Consider the following 23,258-nt stretch of genomic DNA (forward strand, 5'->3'; position numbering starts at 1 on the left):
TTACAGGTATAGGGAGACCCTAAACCAGCGCTGCCTGTGTCCCTTAATAGGTGACAAAGCCTTTACACAGCCTCCCCTCCCTTCTACAACCCCCTGGTACCATACAGATAGCTGGAGTTGCACTGGAGGAACTGATCTTCCACTTGATTCCGACTGCAGGCAGGAAAATGGCGCTGAAACACTGCTGGGTCCGGTCTGAGGAGAATGTCTGCCTCCTTAATGGCGCTGTCTTCCCGCTCTTCAAGATTATACTGGCCCGAGGTTTTTGTGTGCTGGCTGAGATCCGCAGACCTAGACAGGCTGAAATGGTCAGTGTAGGGTCAGGTGCTGGCTCAGGGAGCCCCTCACAGCGCCGCACCTATGTATCGCTGAGCCGTCCGGGAGCACAGTTAATACTGCGCTCCTACCCTGTAGCCGCCATCTTCACACCGACCCCCCGTTTGTTAGGGGGGAAGATGACTCACTCGCCACACTTCAGCTCTGCAAGGGGGTGGCGGCATGCTGCTGGGTTTTATTAACGAAGTGTTGGGTTGTAAAACCTGACGCTTCTGATTGTGTTTAAGCCAGATATTTAAAAGGAAAATTATGTTACTAGCAAGACATTGCGTAAACATGATCAGAACGTAAATAAACCCTTTTGATTTTGTAGGTGTGTCAAAATTCTGGCAGTCGCCAGTCAGAAGACTGACAGTGGGATTCCGTCACATCCTGTTTTGCGTAATGTCGCTGGGAACACACACTGTGTAGTGTGTACCCAGCTTTAGGGTTAGGGGTAAGGTCGGGATTCTGTCGGTCGGGATTCTGCTGGCGTCAAGTGGTTCTGAACCGAATGTACCGCTTGTTTAGATTACGTCATCAATACCAAAATGGTCATAGATTCCCTGATAGGTATTCAGTGCTCACTTTAAAGTTGGTGGATAATGTGCAAGATAAATTCACTCGACTTGACTCTGGGAGCCCATACCTTTCGCTAAACTGCTCAGCCATCTGAGCCGTGCAATTTGCAGGACCTCTTATCCAGGTTTAGCAGAACTTGAGTCCTGATCCTCTCTCCTGGAATCAGGAAGGCCAATCTCGGGCAGTTTTTTCAATCCCGGGATTGAAAAAATCTTATGTATATGGGGGAGGAGAGAAGTTGGGGGTTTACATTTCAAGTTCAGAATTAAAAAAAAAACCTACTCAGTAGGAGTAGATGGGTCCCGGAGGTCCAGAGGCAGCAGCACAGTCATTTGGAGGCTGCAGACAGACAACTGCTCTCCCCTTAAACTCTGAAGTAGTGGGAGCCCCTTACTACCCGACTTCAGAAGGCAGAGTCTGATCTGAGTGCTTAGCGCTGCCGTGGGGGGGGGGGGCGAAAGGCGGGGGACTTTACTGCCCGGCTTAAGAAAGCAGCAGAGTGCTCAGTGCAGGCAGGAAGGAAGGAAGGAAGGAAGGAAGGAAGGAAGGAAGGAAGGAAGGAAGGAAGGAAGGAAGGAAGGAAGGAAGGAAGAGCGACAAGCCCGGGATTTTGGGGGCCAGAATCCCGGGATCCCACAATCCCGGGATTGGCCTCCTTACCTGGAATCCAGCCTAACCTACCTCACAGAGTACTGGGAAACCTGTTGAGTAGGTTTAAAAAACCTGTCCATCAAGTTTAGCATTTTGTGGACTTGAATTGTGTTTATTCAGGATAACAAAAAACAAAGCCTCCAGAGTGTAACTAATATTGTCTCACATATGGTGAGATGGACATGGGCCATACTTGGAATACTAGTTTCAGGGAGATTATAGTTGGTAGTAGAACGCAGCGTGTCTATTTATTATTTATTTGTTACCAGTTATTTATATAGCGCACACATATTCCACAGAGATTTACAGAGAATACTTGGCCATTCACATCAGTCCTTGACCCAATAACAATATATTTTGGGACATTTTGCAAGTATTGATATTAATATTGCTTTTTCCTGACTACAAAATGTCAATCTTACATTTTGTGTATCAATAACCCCCAAAGTTTCTTCTACTAACCTAACTTGTCTGTGCTTGTCTGTGTTGGTGCTGATCTGTGCAAGATATGGAGGTGAACGCAAATATCTACTTGCTCCTATGGGTTACAGCATCCTTTTGATATAATTATCCGAGCATCATTTTCACAAATGCCTCCTACTATGATCAGCTGCCAGAGCCCAAAGCGTTATTCCCAGCAGTCCGTGCCCAACATATTTGTGATAATAAGAATTTACTTACCGATAATTCTATTTCTCGGAGTCCGTAGTGGATGCTGGGGTTCCTGAAAGGACCATGGGGAATAGCGGCTCCGCAGGAGACAGGGCACAAAAGTAAAGCTTTCCGATCAGGTGGTGTGCACTGGCTCCTCCCCCTATGACCCTCCTCCAAGCCAGTTAGGTACTGTGCCCGGACGAGCGTACACAATAAGGGAGGAATTTTGAATCCCGGGTAAGACTCATACCAGCCACACCAATCACACCGTACAACTTGTGATCTAAACCCAGATAACAGCGGAGCCTCTGAAAAGATGGCTCACAACAATAATAACCAGATTTTTGTAACTATGTACAAGTATTGCAGATAATCCGCACTTGGGATGGGCGCCCAGCATCCACTACGGACTCCGAGAAATAGAATTATCGGTAAGTAAATTCTTATTTTCTCTATCGTCCTAGTGGATGCTGGGGTTCCTGAAAGGACCATGGGGATTATACCAAAGCTCCCAAACGGGCGGGAGAGTGCGGATGACTCTGCAGCACCGAATGAGAGAACTCCAGGTCCTCCTTAGCCAGGGTATCAAATTTGTAGAATTTAGCAAACGTGTTTGCCCCTGACCAAGTAGCTGCTCGGCAAAGTTGTAAAGCCGAGACCCCTCGGGCAGCCGCCCAAGATGAGCCCACCTTCCTTGTGGAATGGGCATTTACATATTTTGGCTGTGGCAGGCCTGCCACAGAATGTGCAAGCTGAATTGTATTACACATCCAACTAGCAATAGTCTGCTTAGAAGCAAGAGCACCCAGTTTGTTGGGTGCATACAGGATAACAGCAAGTCAGTTTTCCTGACTCCAGCCGTCCTGGAACATATTTTCAGGGCCCTGACAACATCTAGCAACTTGGAGTCCTCCAAGACCCTAGTAGGTGCAAGGCACCATAATAAGCTGGTTCAGGTGAAACACTGACACCACCTTAGGGAGAGAACTGGGGACGAGTCCGCAGCTCTGCCCTGTCCGAATGGACAAACAGATATGGGCTTTTTTGAGAAAAAAACCACCAATTTGACACTCGCCTGGTCCAGGCCAGGGCCAAGAGCATGGTCACTTTTCATGTGAGATGCTTCAAATCCACAGATTTGACTGGTTTTAAACCAATGTGATTTGAGGAATCCCAGAACTACGTTGAGATCCCACAGTGCCACTGGAGGCACAAAAGGGGGTTGTATATGCAATACTCCCTTGACAAACTTCTGGACTTCAGGAACTGAAGCCAATTCTTTCTGGAAGAAAATCGACAGGGCCGAAATTTGAACCTTAATGGACCCCAATTTGAGGCCCATAGACACTCCTGTTTGCAGGAAATGCAGGAAACGACCGAGTTGAAATTTCTTTGTGGGGCCTTCCTGGCCTCACACCACGCAACATATTTTCGCCACATGTGGTGATAATGTTGTGCGGTCACCTCCTTTCTGGCTTTGACCAGGGTAGGAATGACCTCTTCCGGAATGCCTTTTTCCCTTAGGATCCGGCTTTCCACCGCCATGCCGACAAACGCAGCTGCGGTAAGTCTTGGAACAGACATGGTACTTGCTGAAGCAAGTCCCTTCTTAGCGGCAGAGGCCATAAGACCTCTGTAAGCATCTCTTGAAGTTCCGGGTACCAAGTCCTTCTTGGCCAATCCGGAGCCATGAGTATAGTTCTTACTCCTCTACGTCTTATAATTCTCAGCACCTTAGGTATGAGAAGCAGAGGAGGGAACACATACACCGACTGGTACACCCACGGTGTTACCAGAACGTCCACAGCTATTGCCTGAGGGTCTCTTGACCTGGCGCAATACCTGTCCCGTTTTTTGTTCAGACGGGACGCCATCATGTCCACCTTTGGTATTTCCCAACGGTTTACAATCATGTGGAAAAAACTTCCCGATGAAGTTTCCACTCTCCCGGGTGGAGGTCGTGCTGAGGAAGTCTGCTTCCCAGTTTCCATTCCCGGGATGAAACACTGCTGACAGTGCTATCACATGATTTTCCGCCCAGCGAAAAGTCCTTGCAGTTTTTGCCATTGCCCTCCTGCTTCTTGTGTCGCCCTGTCTGTTTACGTGGGCGACTGCCGTGATGTTTTTCCCACTGGATCAATACCGGCTGACCTTGAAGCAGAGGTCTTGCTAAGCTTAGAGCATTATAAATTTACCCTTAGCTCCAGTATATTTATGTGGAGAAAAGTCTCCAGACTTGATCACACTCCCTGGAAATTTTTTCCTTGTGTGACTGCTCCCCAGCCTCTCGGGCTGGGCTCCGTGGTCACCAGCATCCAATCCTGAATGCCGAATCTGCGGCCCTCTAGAAGATGAGCACTCTATAACCACCACAGGAGAGACACCCTTGTCCTTGGATATAGGGTTATCCGCTGATGCATCTGAAGATGCGATCCGGACCATTTGTCCAGCAGATCCCACTGAAAAGTTCTTGCGTGAAATCTGCCGAATGGAATTGCTTCGTAGGAAGCCACCATTTTTACCAGGACCCTTGTGCAATGATGCACTGTTTTTAGGAGGTTCCTGACTAGCTCGGATAACTCCCTGGCTTTCTCTTCCGGGAGAAACACCTTTTTCTGGACTGTGTCCAGAATCATCCGTAGGCACAGCAGACGTGTCGTCGGGATCAGCTGCGATTTTGGAATATTTAGAATCCACCCGTGCTGTTGTAGCAGTATCCTAGATAGTGCTACTCCGACCTCCAACTGTTCCCTGGACTATGCCCTTATCAGGAGATCGTCCAAGTAAGGGATAATTAAGACGCCTTTTCTTCGAAGAAGAATCATCATTTCGGCCATTACCTTGGTAAAGACCCGGGGTGCCGTGGACAATCCAAACGGCAGCGTCTGAAACTGATAGTGACAGTTCTGCACCACGAACCTGAGGTACCCTTAGTGAGAAGGGCAAATTTGGGACATAGAGGTAAGCATCCCTGATGTCCCGGGACACTATATAGTCCCCTTCTTCCTGGTTCGTTATCACTGCTCTGAGTGACTCCATCTTGATTTGAACCCTTGTAAGTGTTCAAAAAAATTTTTAGAATAAGTCTCACCTAGCCTTCTGGCTTCAGTACCACAATATAGTGTGGAATAATACCCCTTTTCTTGTAGTAGGAGGGGTAATTTAATTATCACCTGCTGGGAATACAGCTTGTGAATTTTTTCCCATACTGCCTCCTTGTCGGAGGGAGACCTTGGTAAAGCAGACTTCAGGAGCCTGCGAAGGGGAAACGTCTCGACATTCCAATCTGTACCCCTGGGATACTACTTGTAGGATCCAGGGGTCCTGTACGGTCTCAGCGCCATGCTGAGAACTTGTCAGAAGCGGTGGAACGCTTCTGTTCCTGGGAATGGGCTGCCTGCTGCAGTCTTCTTCCCTTTCCTCTATCCCTGGGCAGATATGATCTTATAGGGACGAAAGGACTGAGGCTGAAAAGACGGTGTCTTTTTCTGCAGAGATGTGACTTAGGGTAAAAACGGTGGATTTTCCAGCAGTTGCCGTGGCCACCAGGTCCGATGGACCGACCCCAAATAACTCCTCTTCCTTTATACGGCAATACACCTTTGTGCCGTTTGGAATCTGCATCACCTGACCACTGTCGTGTCCATAACATCTTCTGGCAGTTATGGACATCGCATTTACTCTTGATGCCAGAGTGCAAATATCCCTCTGTGCATCTCGCATATATAGAAATGCATCCTTTAAATGCTCTATAGTCAATAAAATACTGTCCCTTTCAAGGGTATCAATATTTTTAGTCAGGGAATCCGACCAAGCCACCCCAGCTCTGCACATCCAGGCTGAGGCGATCGCTGGTCGCAGTATAACACCAGTATGTGTGTATATACTTTTTATGATATTTTCCAGCCTCCTGTCAGCTGGTCCTTGAGGACGGCCCTATCTATAGACGGTACCGCCACTTGTTTTGATAAGCGTGTGAGCGCCTTATCCACCCTAAGGGGTGTTTCCCAACGCGCCCTAACTTCTGGCGGGAAAGGGTATACCGCCCATAATTTTCTATCGGGGGGAACCCACGCATCATCACACACTTTATTTAATTTATCTGATTCAGGAAAAACTATGGTAGTTTTTTCACATCCCACATAATACCCTCTTTTGTGGTACTTGTAGTATCAGAAATATGTAACACCTCCTTCATTGCCTTTAACGTGTGGCCCTAATAAGGAATACGTTTGTTTATTCACCGTCGACACTGGATTCAGTGTCCCTGTCTGTGTCTGTGTCGACCGACTAAAGTAAACGGGCGTTTTAAAACCCCTGACGGTGTTTTTGAGACGTCTGGACCGGTACTAATTGTTTGTCGGCCGTCTCATGTCGTCAACCGACCTTGCAGCGTGTTCACATTATCACGTAATTCCCTAAATAAGCCATCCATTCCGGTGTCGACTCCCTAGAGAGTGACATCACCATTACAGGCAATTGCTCCGCCTCCTCACCAACATCGTCCTCCTACATGTCGACACACACGTACCGACACACAGCACACACACAGGGAATGCTCTGATAGAGGACAGGACCCACTAGCCCTTTGGAGAGACAGAGGGAGAGTTTGCCAGCACACACCAAAAACGCTATAATTATATAGGGACAACCTTATATAAGTGTTTTCCCTTATAGCATCTTTTTTATATATTTCTAACGCCAAATTAGTGCCCCCCCTCTCTGTTTTAACCCTGTTTCTGTAGTGCAGTGCAGGGGAGAGCCTGGGAGCCTTCCCTCCAGCCTTTCTGTGAGGGAAAATGGCGCTGTGTGCTGAGGAGATAGGCCCCGCCCCTTTTTCGGCGGCCTCGTCTCCCGCTCTTAACGGATTCTGGCAGGGGTTAAATATCTCCATATAGCCTCCGGAGGCTATATGTGAGGTATTTTTAGCCAAAATAGGTATTCATTTGCCTCCCAGGGCGCCCCCCTCCCAGCGCCCTGCACCCTCAGTGACTGCCGTGTGAAGTGTGCTGAGAGGAAAATGGCGCACAGCTGCAGTGCTGTGCGCTACCTTTAGAAGACTGAGGAGTCTTCTGCCGCCGATTCTGGACCTCTTCTTACTTCAGCATCTGCAAGGGGGCCGGCGGCAAGGCTCCGGTGACCATCCAGGCTGTACCTGTGATCGTCCCTCTGGAGCTGATGTCCAGTAGCCAAGAAGCCAATCCATCCTGCACGCAGGTGAGTTCACTTCTTCTCCCCTAAGTCCCTCGTTGCAGTGATCCTGTTGCCAGCAGGACTCACTGTAAAATAAAAAACCTAAGCTAAACTTTTCTAAGCAGCTCTTTAAGAGAGCCACCTAGATTGCACCCTTCTCGGCCGGGCACAAAAATCTAACTGGCTTGGAGGAGGGTCATAGGGGGAGGAGCCAGTGCACACCACCTGATCGGAAAGCTTTACTTTTGTGCCCTGTCTCCTGCGGAGCCGCTATTCCCCATGGTCCTTTCAGGAACCCCAGCATCCACTAGGACGATAGAGAAATATTTCTCTGATGGAGATCATGGTCTACAGATGTCAGTATGCATACTGGGGTGAGATGGAAGAAGTACTGTATGTTTTTGGTCACCATACTGCAGCTACTGTATGATGTGTCCAGCCTGCTGAAATGAAAATGATCATTATGAAAAGTGCAAAAATTCTGCTTTGTGATGTCTAACGTCTGTAGTTGTGGAAATACATACACCTATTTTATGGAGAAGTGCATGGCAGATTATTGGGGTAGATGTATTAACCTGTAGAAGGCATAAGGAAATGATAAACCAGTGATAAAGCAGTGTTAAGTGCAAGGTGATAATGCACCAGCCAATCAGCTCCTAACTGTTAATTTACATATAGGAGTTGATTGGCTGCTGCCTTTATCACCTTGCACATATCACTGGTTTATCACTTCCTTATGCCTTCTCCAGATTAATACATCTGCCCCTTTGTTTGCAGCCCCTTACATCTGTGAGCAAAAAGGTGTGAGGCTGCAGTAGAAGGAGCCGCCAGGAGTGCAAGTTCAGGTGCCATTGCCGGCATTTACATAGAAGGGCAACAGCATCTCTTACCCTTCGCGGGTAATTTGAGTCCCCCCTTAGTGTACCAGTAAATGGCCAGCCATCACGTTCCTCTTGTTTATTCTCACTTAAATTCTTTGTGATAATTAAATTAAAAGCAATGGCAATCAAAGGGTCAGAATACTGACAACTCAGGGCAGCAAACATCACCCATTATCCCTCACACTCCATAGAGGAATACAGAACAATATGCAATGTTGAGGTACCGTATGAAGCAGCGATTGCACAAGAGCACACATGCATTGAATACAAGAGCATTGAATACAATGATTAAGTTGTTTGTGGCCTGTAATGCAATCATGGACATTGTAAACAGAATTGACCCACTATTATGACAATGTAACGTGTTTGTTTAGGTCATGCTGCTGTAACATTCAGAGCTGCACTTAAGCACAGCAAGTGCCATACACCAACTACATCCCCCCCCAACCAGAGATAAATCCTTTTCCTGTAGCACCACCTCCAGTTACTGTACAGCAATAGGCCACAGCTGACACATTCACATACATGAATCACAATGGTTTTGGTTTGTGCCCATTCAGTCAGCAAATGCACTGGGCTGAAACAGATGAATACACAAATATGTAAGGAGCCATTCCATACACAGTCCCTGGGATGACATCGAACATACTGTAAGCTGGCCACAGTCCCTGGGATGACATCGAACATACTGTAAGCTGGCCATGGTTACTGTACATAAAGCAGCAGTGACCACTGAGACTATAATAAACGTCCCTTCCAAGGAAACATGAAAGACAAATTCACCTCTTTAGGTATCTGGCGTCCTCTGACTGCATCCCTACAGCACCAGTGACGTCTCTGCGGGGGTACAGTACCGGGAACGGGGTTTATGTCAAGCAGAACGGGGAGGTTTGTTGTTGTTACCAGGGTAGGAAAAGGAACGGCTCGGCTACGCTGCTACTGCTGCCTTACTGAGCCACAGCAGCATGAGAGGCCGGGTGACGTCACCGTCACATGATCATTATCGCAGAGGGATGCACAAGGGTAGGAGGCTCCCTTTCTTGTCGTAGAGAGCTGTTAATCTGGAACAATCACAGAAAAATACCAGGTCAGCGCTTAATTCCAATGATGTACCCAGAAATATATAAAATACTTTATTAAACAAAACTAAAAAACATATACACAATTTAAAAAGTATTAGACCAAAATCAAATAACCATATAGAACTGAGGTATATGATATCTCTAATGTTAGCAATAGTTTACACTAATTGTAAAAAGTAGAAGGCCGTCGCTAAACCTTATATAAGGGAGACTCTCAATTTGATTTTGTTAGTCTCTCATACTTAAATAGTAGCCCACAGTTTAAGCAGGAATGAGTCCTACAAAACCATACATAAAGGTATCCTCAATCAGTATGGATTTAATCACAGCTGGAAAATGTCCATCAACTGAATAGTCCGCTGAATAAGTAATTGGTGCAGGGGTATAAAGTTGTATAATGACTGCTACTCACTGTATATTTAGAGTTATCCTTGCTGTACCACAGTTGTTGTAAAGAGCCGCTCTATATCACCCTGTGCACCTTGAAAAAGCCGCCTGGGGTGCGGAGAAACGCGCTGAGGGTACAGAGAGAAGGGATCGCTAACACTCATAGTGCCCACAAGAACAAAGCTTAGTTTTCACAGCAGCTGATTGTCTCCTAGCATTTGCCGCCAATTGCTCACCTATAACGAGACTGCACCATATACTCTTCTCACTGAACTGGGAACTCCACACACCCTGTCCTGCTGAGCACCATTTCAACTGTCCTGGGGGTGCTGTACGGTGGACCGGTGCATCTATACTGTGCTGCGCGGTGGAGAGCGGTTCCCTGCCTGATTGTACCGCTGACGGATCGTGCCGCTGACGGATGTCTCACCCGTGCACAGGGTGATATAGAGCGGCTCTTTACAACAACTGTGGTGCAGCAAGGATGACTCTAAATATACAGTGAGTAGCAGTCATTATACAACTTTATACCCCTGCACCAATTACTTATTCAGCGGACTATTCAGTTGATGGACATTTTCCAGCTGTGATTAAATCCATACTGATTGAGGATACCTTTATGTATGGTTTTGTAAGACTCATTCCTGCTTAAACTGTGGGCTACTATTTAAGTATGAGAGACTGACAAAATCAATTGAGAGTCTCCCTTATAATAAGATTTTACTCACCGGTAAATCTATTTCTCGTAGTCCGTAGTGGATGCTGGGGACTCCGTAAGGACCATGGGGAATAGCGGCTCCGCAGGAGACTGGGCACAGCTAAGAAAGATTTAGGACTACCTGGTGTGCACTGGCTCCTCCCACTATGACCCTCCTCCAGACCTCAGTTAGGATACTGTGCCCGGAAGAGCTGACACAATAAGGAAGGATTTTGAATCCCGGGTAAGACTCATACCAGCCACACCAATCACACCGTATAACTCGTGATATGATACCCAGTTAACAGTATGAACATAACAGAGCCTCTCAACAGATGGCTCAACAATAACCCTTTTAGTTAACGATAACTATATACAAGTATTGCAGACAGTCCGCACTTGGGACGGGCGCCCAGCATCCACTACGGACTACGAGAAATAGATTTACCGGTGAGTAAAATCTTATTTCTCTGACGTCCTAGTGGATGCTGGGGACTCCGTAAGGACCATGGGGATTATACCAAAGCTCCCAAACGGGCGGGAGAGTGCGGATGACTCTGCAGCACCGAATGAGAGAACTCAAGGTCCTCCTCAGCCAGGGTATCAAATTTGTAGAATTTTGCAAACGTGTTTTCCCCTGACCAAGTAGCAGCTCGGCAAAGTTGAAGAGCCGAGACCCCTCGGGCAGCCGCCCAAGAAGAGCCCACTTTCCTCGTGGAATGGGCTTTTACAGATTTAGGGTGCGGCAGTCCAGCCGCAGAATGTGCAAGTTGAATCGTGCTACAGATCCAGCGAGCAATCGTCTGCTTAGAAGCAGGAGCACCCAGCTTGTTGGGTGCATACAGGATAAATAGCGAGTCAGTCTTCCTGACTCCAGCTGTCCTGGAAACATGTACTTTTCAGGGCCCTAACTACGTCCAGTAACTTGGAATCCTCCAAGTCCCAAGTAGCCGCAGGCACCACAATAGGTTGGTTCACATGAAAACTGATACCACCTTAGGAAGGAATTGGGAACGAGTCCTCAATTTCGCCTTTCCCATATAAAATACAGATAAGGCCTTTTGTCAATTCTGATACACGCCTGGCCGACGCCAAGGCCCACAGAATGACCACTTTCCATGTGAGGTATTATAGCTCCACGGATTTAAGTGGCTCAACCCAATGCGACTTCAGGAAATCCAACACCACGTTGAGATCCCACGGTGCCACTGGAGGCACAAACGGGGGCTGACTATGCAGCACTCCCTTAACAAAAGTCTGAACTTCAGGCAGTGAAGCCAGTTCCATTTTGGAAGAAAATCGATAGAGCCGAAATCTGGACCTTAATGGAACCCAATTGTAGGCCCATAGTCACCTCTGACTGTAGGAAGTGCAGAAATCGACCTAGCTGAAAATTCTCCTTTGGGGCCTTCCTGGCCTCACAGTACGCAACATATTCCCACCATATGCGGTGATAATGGTTAGCGTTCACTTCTTTCCTAGCTTTAAATAGCGTAGGGATAACTTCCTCCGGAATTCCCTTTTCCTTCAGGATCCGGCGTTCAACCGCCATGCCGTCCAACGCAGCCACGGTACGTCTTGGAACAGACAGGCCCCCTGCTGCAGCAGGTCCTGTCTGAGCGGCAGAGGCCATGGGTCCTCTGAGATTATTTCTTGGAGTTCTGGTTACCAAGCTCTTCTTGGCCCACCCAGAACAATGAGTATAGTTCTTACTCCTCTCCTTCTTATTATTCTCATTACCCTGGGTAAGAGAGGCAGAGAAGGGAACACATACACCGACTGGTACACCCACGGTGTTACCAGAGCGTCCACAGCTATCGCCTGAGGGTCCTTGACCTGGCGCAATATCTTTGTAACTTTTAGTTGAGGCGGGACGCCATCATGTCCACCTGTGGCCTTTCCCAACGGTGTACAATCATTTGGAAGACTTCTGGATGAAGTCCCCACTCTCCCGGGTGGAGGTCGTGTCTTCTGAGAAAGTCTGCTTCTCAGTTGTCCACTCCGGGAATGAACACTGCTGACAGTGCTAACACATGATTTTCCGCCCTTTGGAGAATCCTTGTGGCTTCTGCCATCGCCATCCTGCTTCTTGTGCCGCCCTGTCATTTACATGAGCGACCGCCGTGATGTTGTCTGACTGGATCAGCACCGGCCGGTGTTGAAGCAGGGGCTAGCCTGACTTAGGGCATTGTAAATGGCCCTTAGTTCCAGAATATTTATGTGTAGGGAAGTCTCCTGACTTTTCCATAGCCTTGGAAGTTTCTTCCCTGTGTGACTGCCCCCCAGCCTCGAAGGCTGGCATCCGTGGTCACCAGGACCCAGTCCTGTATGCCGAATCTGCGGCCCCCTAGAAGATGAGCACTCTGCAGCCACCACAACAGCGACACCATGGCCCTTGGAGACAGGGTTATCCGCCGATGCATCTGAAGATGCGCCCGGACCACATGTCCAACCGATCCCACTGGAAAATCCTTGTATGGGACCTGGCGAATGTCATTTCTTCGTAAGAAGCTACCATCCTTCCCAGGGCTCGCGTGCATTGATGCACCGACACCTGTATACGTATTAGGAGGTCTCTGTCTAGAGACGACAACTCCTTGGACTTCTCCTCCGGGAGAAACCCTTTTTACACAAAACCATACTCAGGAACAGTAGACGCGTCGTAGGAACCAGCTGCGACTTTGGAATATTCAGAATCCAGCCGTGCTGTTGTAGCACTTCCCGAGATAGTGCTACTCCGCCGAACAACTGCTCCCTGGACCTCGCCTTTATAAGGAGATCGTCCAAGTACGGGATAATTATTTCGGCCATTACCTTGGTAAATACCTCGGTGCCGGGGACAGACCAACGGCAACGTCTGGAATTGGTAATGACAATCCTGTACCACAATTTTGAGGTACTCCTGGTGAAGAGGGTAAATAGGGACATGCAGGTAAGCATCCTTGATGTCCAGTGATACCATGAAATTCTCCAGGCTTGCAATAATCGCCCTGAGCGATTCCATTTCGAACTTGAACCTTCGTATATAAGTGTTCAAGGCTTTCAATTTTAGAATGGGTCTCACCGAACCGTCTGGTTTCGGTACTACAACATTTTGGAATAGTAACCCCGGCCTTGTTGAAGGAGGGGTACCTTGATTTCACCTGCTGGAAGTGCAGCTTGTGAATTGCCGCCAGTACTACCTTTCTCCGAGGGCAGCAGGCAAGGCTGAGGTGAGGTAATGGCGAGGGGGAGTCGCCTCGAACTCCAGCCTGTATCCCTGTGATACTATTTGCAGAACCTAGGGATCCACCTGTGGGCAAACCCACTGGTCCCTGAAGTTCCCGAGACACGCCCCTACCGCACCTGTCTCCACCTGTGGAGCCCCAACGTGAAGCGGTGGACTCAGAGGAAGCGGGGGAAGATTTTTGATCCTGGGAACTGGCTGCTGGTGCAGCTTTTTCCTTCTTCCCTTGTCTCTGTGCAGAAAGGAAGCGCCTTTGACCCGCTTGCTTTTCTGAAGCCGAAAGGACTGTACCTGAAAATACGGTGCTTTTTTAGGCTGTGAGGAAACCTGAGGTAAAAAAAATTTCTTGCCAGCTGTTGCTGTGGATACGAGGTCCCAGAGACCATCCCCAAACAATTCCTCACCCTTATAAGGCAGAATCTCCATGTGCCTTTTATAGGCAGCATCACCTGTTCACTGCCGGGTTTCTAATACCCTCCTGGCAGAATGGACATTGCATTAATTCTGGATGCCAGCCGGCAAATATCCCTCTGTGCATCCTTTATATATAAGACGACGTCTTTAATATGCTCTATGTTAGCAAACTATTATCCCTGTCTTAGAGTATTAATATTATCTGACAGGGTATCAGACCACGCTGCAGCAGCACTATTTATGCTGAGGCAATTGCAGGTCTCAGTATATAACCTGAGTGTGTATATACAGACTTCAGGATAGCCTCCTGCTTTTTATCAGCAGGCTCCTTCAAGGTGGCCGTATCCTAAGACGGCAGTGCCACCTTTTTTGACAAACGTGTGAGCGCCTTATCCACCCTAAGGGATATCTCCCAACGTGACCTATCCTCTGGCGGGAAAGGGTACGCCATCAGTAACTTTTTAGAAATTACCAGTTTCTTATTGGGGGAACCCACGCTACTTTACACACTTCATTCATTCATCTGATGGGGGAACAAAACACTGGCTGCTTTTTCTCCCCAAAAATAAAACCCCTTTTATGTGGTACTTGGGTTCATGTCAGAAATGCGTAACACATTTTTCATTGCCGAGATCATGTAACGGATGTTCCTAGTGGATTGTGTATATGTCTCAACCTCGTCGACACTGGAGTCAGACTCCGTGTCGACATCTGTGTCTGCCATCTGAGGTAACGGGCGCTTTTTTGAGCCCCTGATGGCCTTTGAGACGCCTGGGCAGGCGCGGGCTGAGAAGCCGGCTGTCCCACAGCTGTTTTACGTCATCCAGCCTTGTAAGGAGTTGACATTGTCGGTTAATACCTTCCACCTATCCATCCACTCTGGTGTCGGCCCCACAGGGGACGACATCCCATTTATCGGCCTCTGCTCCACCTCCACGTAACCTTCCTCATCCCACATGTCGACACAGCCGTACCGACACACAGCACACACACAGGGAATGCTCTGACTGAGGACAGGACCCCACAAAGTCCTTTGGGGAGACAGAGAGAGAGTATGCCAGCACACACCAGAGCGCTATATAATGCAGGGATTAACACTATAACTGAGTGATTTTTCCCCCAATAGCTGCTTGTATAAACAATATTGCGCATAAATTTAGTGCCCCCCCTCTCTTTTTAACCCTTTGAGCCTGAAAACTACAGTGGGGAGCTGGGGAGCCTGGGGCGCCAGTGTGCTGAGGGAGATAGCTCCGCCCCTTTTTTGCGGACTTTTCTCCCGCTTTTTTATGGATTCTGGCAGGGGTATTTATCACATATATAGCCTCTGGGGCTATATATTGTGATATATTTGCCAGCCAAGATGTTTTTATTGCTGCTCAGGGCGCCCCCCCCCCAGCACCCTGCACCCTCAGTGACCGGAGTGTGAAGTGTGAATGAGGAGCAATGGCGCACAGCTGCAGTGCTGTGCGCTACCTTGGTGAAGACTGATGTCTTCTGCCGCCAATTTTCCGGACTCTTCTTGCTTCTGGCTCTGTAAGGGGGCCGGCGGCGCGGCTCTGGGACCGAACATCAATGGCCGGTTCCATGCGGTCGATCCCTCTGGAGCTAATGGTGTCCAGTAGCCTAAGAAGCCCAAGCTACCACCAGTTAGGTAGGTTCGCTTCTTCTCCCCTTAGTCCCTCGCTGCAGTGAGTCTGTTGCCAGCAGATCTCACTGTAAAATAAAAAAACTAAAATATACTTTCTCTCTAGGAGCTCAGGAGAGCCCCTAGTGTGCATCCAGCTCAGCCGGGCACAGGATTTTAACTGAGGTCTGGAGGAGGGTCATAGTGGGAGGAGCCAGTGCACACCAGGTAGTCCTAAATCTTTCTTAGCTGTGCCCAGTCTCCTGCGGAGCCGCTATTCCCCATGGTCCTTACGGAGTCCCCAGCATCCACTAGGACGTCAGAGAAATAAGGTTTAGCGACGGCCTTCTACTTTTTACAATTAGTGTAAACTATTGCTAACATTAGAGGTATCATATACCTCAGTTCTATATGGTTATTACATTTTGGTGTAAAACTTTTTAAATTGTGTTTAATAAAGTGTTTTATATATTTCTGGGTACATCATTGGAATTAAGCACTGACCTGGTATTTTTCTGTAATTGTTCTGTTGCTTGAGGAGGCTGGCTACCTCTTCACCAGGTGGCTGCTAATCCCAGGGTGTAAACTCACGCAGATCTGCTCAGCGCCAACAAACCTTTTTCTTCTGTTAATCTGGAAGCCTGAAATAAAACAACTAGTGCAACATCTTTCTTAACATTGGGCCTAATTCAGACCTAGGGGGTCATTCCGAGTTGATCGCTCGCTAGCAACTTTTTGTAGCGCTGTGAACAGGTTAAAACTCGGCGAAACTGCACGTGTATGCACCGCAATGCGCAGGCGCGTCGTAGGGTACAAAGAGGAACGGTGCTGGACGATGGATTTAACGATGAATCCATTCGCACAGTCGATCGCCAGGTGATTGACAGAAAGAGGGCGTTAATGTGTGTCAACTGACCGTTTTCTGAGAGTGTTAAGGAAAACGCACGAGGGTCCAAGCGTTTGCGGGCGGGTGTCTAACGTCAATTCCGGGACCAAAAAGACTGAAGTGATCACAGCGGCTGAGTAAGTCCAGAGCTACTCAGAAAACTGCACAAACTGTTTTTGTACCGCTCGGCTGCAAAGGTGTTCGCACACTTGCAAAGCGAAAATACACTCCCCTATAGGCGGTGACTATCTGATAGCAGAGCTGCAAAAAGATGCAAGCGAGCAATCAACTCGGAATGACCCCCCTGGTCGCAAGCAGGCATTTTTTGCACTGCTGCGACCAGGTAGTCGCCGCCTACAGGGGGAGGGGGTAATCACTGTACAGGGGTGCGATCGGATGTGCAGTCTCTGCACAGCCCAGGACTCAAGGGCCCCATACACTAACGCGACATGTCCGACTGTCATGTCGCAGGTGATCACTCCGGCAGCGTCCCGGGTGGCAGGATCGCATACGGTCCTTTTGCATACGATGTATGGTATGCGATCCCAGCCATGCCTGCGGGGTTGGACATGATCATTAGTGCAGCACATTCAATCTAGGGCAGGCTTTTTCAACTAGTGTGCCGCGACCAGTTGCAAGTTCCTGCACCTTCAGAGTGAACTGTTGGCCCAGGCTCTTCTTAGAGGATCAGTTGTGCTCTGGCCGTGACCTATGCCTTAAAGATGCGGCGGTGCGATATCATAGGTCATGGCCGCCGTGTATCACCACCCAGCCCACCCGCCTGCATACACATTTTCCAGTTCCTGCCTGCATGCACAGCTTTCCTTGCCGACCCACATCTACCCCTGCCCGCTGCTCAGTGTTCGCAGCACTCCACTATGAACAATCCCCGCCACTGAGGGACAGGGAGGAGGACAGCTGACCGGTAGGGGCTAATATTTGTTATTTTATTTCTCCTCTGGGGAACAATAGGATTTCAATAGGATTTATGTGGGGATAATAAGGATTTATGGGGGTACAATGTGCATAATTCATGTGGGGAGCAATAGCATTTATGTGGAGAGCGATGTGATTAATTTATGTGGGGAGCAATAGGATTTATGTAGGGAGCAACATGATTTATGTGGGGAGCAATGTGATTGTTTTTTCTGTGTAGGCCAATGAATGTGTGGATTTATTTTTTTACTGTGAGGGCCAATGTGTGTTTTTTGTTTTTTTTTATGTGGGGAACTGATGGTGTGCCTTGGGAATTTTAAAATATTGGCCCTCATTCCGAGTTGTTCGCTCGCAAGCTGCTTTTAGCAGCTTTGCACACGCTAAGCCGCCGCCTACTGGGAGTGAATCTTAGCATATCAAAATTGCGAACGAAAGATTAGCAAAATTGCGAATAGACTGCTCTGTGCAGTTTCTGAGTAGCTCCAGACTTACTCGGCATCTGCGATCAGTTCAGTGCTTGTCGTTCCTGGTTTGACGTCACAAACACACCCAGCGTTCGCCCAGACACTCCTCCGTTTCTTCAGCCACTCCCGCGTTTTTCCCAGAAACGGTAGCGTTTTTTCGCACACACCCATAAAACGGCCTGTTTCCGCCCAGAAACACCCACTTCCTGTCAATCACATTACGATCACCAGAACGAAGAAAAAACCTTGTAATGCCGTGAGTAAAATACCTAACTGCATAGCAAATTTACTTGGCGCAGTCGCACTGCGGACATTGCGCATGCGCATTAGCGACTAATCGCTCCGTTGCGAGAAAAAAATACAGAGCGAACAACTCGGAATGACCACCATTGTTTGGTGTGCCGCGAGTATAATAAGGTTGAAAATCACTGATCTAGGGGATACGATCCGATGCTCACGGGAACGCGCATCAGATCGGAAACACCTCCAAAATGCCCGATTTCACCCAATATATCTACCCGAATGCCCGAAATCAGATGAAATCGGGCATTATCGTTCTAGTGTATGGGGCCCTTTAAGGTGCATATACATGGTGAGATTCGGATCAACCCCGATTCTCACTATGCGATAGGGACTAGGTCAGAATCGCAAGCACATAGGTGGTCATTCCGAGTTGTTCGCTCGCAAGCTGCTTTTAGCAGCTTTGCACACGCTAAGCCACCGCCTACTGGGAGTGAATTTTAGCATAGTAAAATTGCGAACGAAAGATTCTCAAAATTGCGACTACACACCTCTTAGCAGTTTCTGAGTAGCTCCAGATTTACTCGGCATCTGCGATCAGTTCAGTGCTTATCGTTCCTGGTTTGACGTCACAAACACACCCAGCGTTCGCCCAGACACTCCTCCGTTTCTCCAGCCACTCCCGCGTTTTTCCCAGAAACGGTAGCGTTTTTTCACACACACCCATAATACGGCCAGTTTCCGCCCAGAAACACCCACTTCCTGTCAATCACATTACGATCACCAGAACGAAGAAAAAACCTCGTAATGCCGTGAGTAAAATACCTAACTGCATAGCAAATTTACTTGGCGCAGTCGCACTGCGGACATTGCGCATTCGCACTAAGCGGAAAATCGCTGCGATGCAAAGAAATTTACCGAGCGAACAACTCGGAATGACCTCCATAATTACTGTGCTTGCGATACTGACTATGGGGGTCATTCCGACCTGATCGTAGCTGTGCTAAATTTAGCACAGCTACGATCATTTACACTGACATGCGGGGGTACGCCCAGCACAGGGCTAGTCCACGTCGCATGTCAGGCCTGTACTTGAAGAGTAACTCCCAGCCAGCGCAGCTCCTGCGGCTGGCCAGGAGTTACTTGTCGCTGCCCAGGTCGCAGTGGTTGCGTGTTATGTCACGCAGCCACTGCCCCCGGCTCCCGCACAGTCCAGCCACGTCTGCGTTGGCAGGACCGCGCCCACAAAACGGCGGCCGCCGTGCCGCCTCCTTCCACCCAGCGACCGCCTCTGTCAGCCATGTGCGCCGGGGTATGCGCAGTTCTGACCTGATCGCTGCGCTGCAATAAACTGCAGTAAGCGATCAGGACAGAATGACCCGCCATATACGATTTTGGCCAAGTGTCAATTTTGATTATCTTTTCTACGAGATAGTCAAAATTGACTTGCCTGCACAGCCTATCTAGGCTAGCGATGCCGACCACGCGGGACCGGACCGCACATCGTCATCGCATCGGGATCGCAAGGTGACTTTCATCTTGCGATCTGCATTAACTTTCCTTACGATTTTGACTATATAGAAAAAAATCTCACAATGTGTGTACTCATCTTTAAGGTGCGTACAGACTGGTCAATATATCGGCCGTTCTATTGAACGTCAGATATAGCGTGGGTCCGTCGGCTAGTGTGTACAACAGATAGGTCTGTGAACTCCGTCGTTCACAGACATATTGCTTCGGCCCTGCAGCGCAGCCGACGGACAATATATCATTAGATATATTGGCACGTCGCTGTGTGTGTATGGCCGACCCGCCGGCACACGATAGGGCGGCCGTAGCGCACGTCACCTTTCATGGGCGGGTCTATGTAGATTATCCCTGGTGTCTGTGTGGGAGCAGCAACAGCAGCCGCTTCAGCGTTGGACAGAGCTTTGGTGAGTAGCGATCCACAACCAGGGGTAAGCTAGAACACTGTGTAAGGGTGCGTGTGCTGTAAAACAGTGCTTGTCCCAGTCAGCGGTGGATTGGTGTGCAGGGACGCCGGGAAGGCACCTGGTCGGCCGTTCTGTGTCTCCACTATCCAGGCTTTCCGGCCAGCTCACACTGCTAGCTGGGGCTGCGGATATAGCGTTCGCATCAGGCAGCGGGACCTTCTGCAAATGGGCAGTATCCAGAAGTGAAAATGGACATGGGCTTTTGCGGCGCTCGTGAGAGACGGATCACGGGTCTGCCTCCAGCTGCCAGCATCCTCCCCACAAATGCCGAAAAAATCAGGGGCGGCTGCAGTGGTGCTTTTAAATTAATAGAGTAAGTGCTATATAATGAAGTGTGGTGGGGTGTGGGAGAATATTAAATACTGCCCAATGATTTATTTATTATGTAGTTATGGGCGCTGGGTGCGTGTGTAGTGATGGACGCTGGGTGCGTGTGTAGTGATGGGTGCTTGTGTAGCGATGGGCGCTGGGTGTGTGTGCAGTGATGGGTGTAGCGATGGGCGCTGGGTGTGTATGCAGTGATGGTTGCTGGGTGCATGTGTGGTGATGGGCGCTGGGTGCTTATGTAGTGATGGGCGCTGGGTGCGTGTGTAGTGATGGGCGCTGGGTACGTGTGTAATGATGGTTGCTGGGTGCCTCTGTATTGATGGGCGCTGGGTGCCTATGTAGTGATGGGCGCTGGGTGCGTGTGTAGTGATGGTTGCTGGGTGCATGTGTAGTGATGGGCGTTGGGTGCGTGTGTAGTGATGGGCGCTGGGTGCATGTGTAGTGATGGGCGCTGGGTGCGTGTGTAGTGATGGGCGCTGGGTGCGTGTGCAGTGATGGTTGCTGGGTGCGTGTGCAGTGATGGGCGCTGGGTGCGTGTGCAGTGATGGGCGCTGGGTGCGTGTGTAGTGATGGGCGCTGGGTGCGTGTGTAGTGATGGTTGCTGGGTGCGTGTGTAGTGATGGGCGCTGGGTGCGTGTGTAGTGTGGTTGATGGGTGCGTGTGTAGTGATGGGCGCTGGATGCGTATGTAGTGATGGGCGCTGGGTGCATGTGTAGTGATGGGCGCTGTGTGCATGTGCAGTGATTGGCGCTGGGTGCGTATGCAGTGATGGGCGCTGGGTGCATATGTAGTGATGGGCGCTGGGTGTGTGTGTAGTGATGGTCGCTGGGTGCATGTGTAGTGATGGGCGCTAGGGTGCGTGTGTAGTGATGGGCGCTGGGTGCGTGTGTAGTGGGTGGCGCTGGGTCCGTGTGTAGTGATGGGCGCTGGGTGCGTGTGTAGTGATGGGCGCTGGGTGCGTGTGTAGTGATGGTTGCTGGGTGCGTATGTAGTGATGGGCGCTGGGTGGATGTGTAGTGATGGGCGCTGGGTGCGTGTGTAGTGATGGGCGCTGGGTGAATGTGTAGTGATGGGCACTGGGTGCGTGTGTAGTGATGGGCGCTGGGTGCGTTTTTAGTGATGGGCGCTGGGTGCGTGTGTAGTGATAGGCGCTGGGTGTGTGTGTAGTTATGGGCGCTTGGTGCGTGTGTAATGATTGGCGCTTGGTGCGTATGTAGTGATGGGCGCTGGGTGCGTATCTAGTGCTGGGTGCGTCTCTAGTGATGGGTGCGTATATGTAATGATGGGCACTGGGTGCGTGTGTAGTGATGGTCGCTGAGTGTGTGTAGTGATGGGCGCTGGGTGTGTGTGTAATGATTGGCGCTGGGTGCGTATCTAGTGATGGGTGCTGGGTGCGAATCTAGTGATGGGTGCGTATATGTAATGATGGGCACCGGGTGCGTGTGTAGTGATGGGCGCTGGGTGCATATGTAGTGATGGGCGCTGGGTGCATGTGTAGTGATAGGCGCTGTGTGCATGTGCAGTGATGGGCACTGGGTGCGTATGCAGTGATGGGCGCTGGGTGCGTATCTAGTGATGGGCGCTAGGTGTGTGTGTAGTGATGGTCGCTGGGTGCATGTGTAGTGATGGGCGCTGGGTGCGTGTGTAGTGATGGGCGCTGGGTGCGTGTGTAGTGATGGTTGCTGGGTGCGTATGTACTGATGGGCGCTGGGTGAATGTGTAGTGATGGGCGCTGGGTGCGTGTGTAGTGATGGGCGCTGGGTGCGGGTGTGGAGATGGGCGCTTGGTGCGTATTTAGTGATGGGCGCTGGGTGCGTGTGTAGTGATGGGCGCTGGGTGCGTATCTAGTGATGGGTGCTGGGTGCGTATCTAGTGATGGGTGCGTATATGTAATGATGGGCACTGGGTGCGTGTGTAGTGATGGGCGCTGGGTGCGTGTGTAATGATTGGCGCTGGGTGCGTATGTAGTGATGGGTGCTGGGTGCGTATCTAGTGATGGGTGCTGGGTGCATATCTAGTGATGAATGCATATATGTAATGATGGGCACTGGGTGCGTGTGTAGTGATGGGCGCTGGGTGCGTGTGTAGTGATGGGCGCTCGGTGCGTGTGTAGTAGTGGACGCTGGGTGCGTATTTAGTGATGGGCACTGGGTGCGTGTGTAGTGATGGTTGCTGGGTGTGTATGTAGTGATGGGCGCTGGGTGCGTGTGTAGTGATAGGCGCTGGGTGTGTGTGTGGTGATGGGCGCTGGGTGCGTGTGTGGTGATGGGCGCTGGGTGCGTGTGTAGCGATGGGTGCATGTGCAGTGATGGGCGCTGGGTGCGTGTGTAGTGATGGGCGCTGGGTGCGTGTGTAGTGATGGTTGATGGGTGCGTGTGTAGTGATGGGCGCTGGGTACGTATGTAGTGATGGGCGCTGGGTGCGTGTGTAGTGATGGGCGCTGTGTGCGTGTGTAGTGATGAGCGCTGGGTGCGTGTGTAGTGATGGGCGCTGGGTGTGTGTGTAGTGATGGGCGCTTGGTGCATGTGTAATGATTGGCGCTGGGTGCGTATGTAGTGATGGGCGCTTGGTGCGTATCTAGTGATGGGTGCTGGGTGTGTATCTAGGGATGGGTGCATATATGTAATGATGGGCGCTGGGTGCGTGTGTAGTGATGGGCGCTGGGTGCGTATGCAGTGATGGATGCTGGGTGCGTGTGTAGTGAT

At 49.7% G+C, this 23,258-nt stretch overlaps 1 protein-coding gene across 3 annotated transcripts in view; it reads right to left on the reverse strand.

Moving 5' to 3' along the window:
* The window catches only part of KIFAP3 (kinesin associated protein 3), a 631,738-nt gene extending 622,433 nt beyond the window's left edge, over window positions 1-9,305 (reverse strand). For 2 of the 3 annotated variants that reach the window (XM_063940294.1, XM_063940295.1), the window contains exon 1: window positions 9,060-9,305. In XM_063940294.1, coding sequence (XP_063796364.1) covers window positions 9,060-9,091 — 32 coding nt within the window. In that variant the 5' untranslated portion in view covers window positions 9,092-9,305. The remainder of the gene's footprint in view (window positions 1-9,059) is intronic. The other variant, XM_063940293.1, reaches the window with a different exon arrangement.
* Between the last annotated feature and the right edge of the window lie 13,953 nt (window positions 9,306-23,258).

This window comes from Pseudophryne corroboree, chromosome 9, assembly GCF_028390025.1.
Source record: "Pseudophryne corroboree isolate aPseCor3 chromosome 9, aPseCor3.hap2, whole genome shotgun sequence".
In the NCBI taxonomy this organism is placed as follows: Eukaryota; Metazoa; Chordata; class Amphibia; order Anura; family Myobatrachidae; genus Pseudophryne; species Pseudophryne corroboree.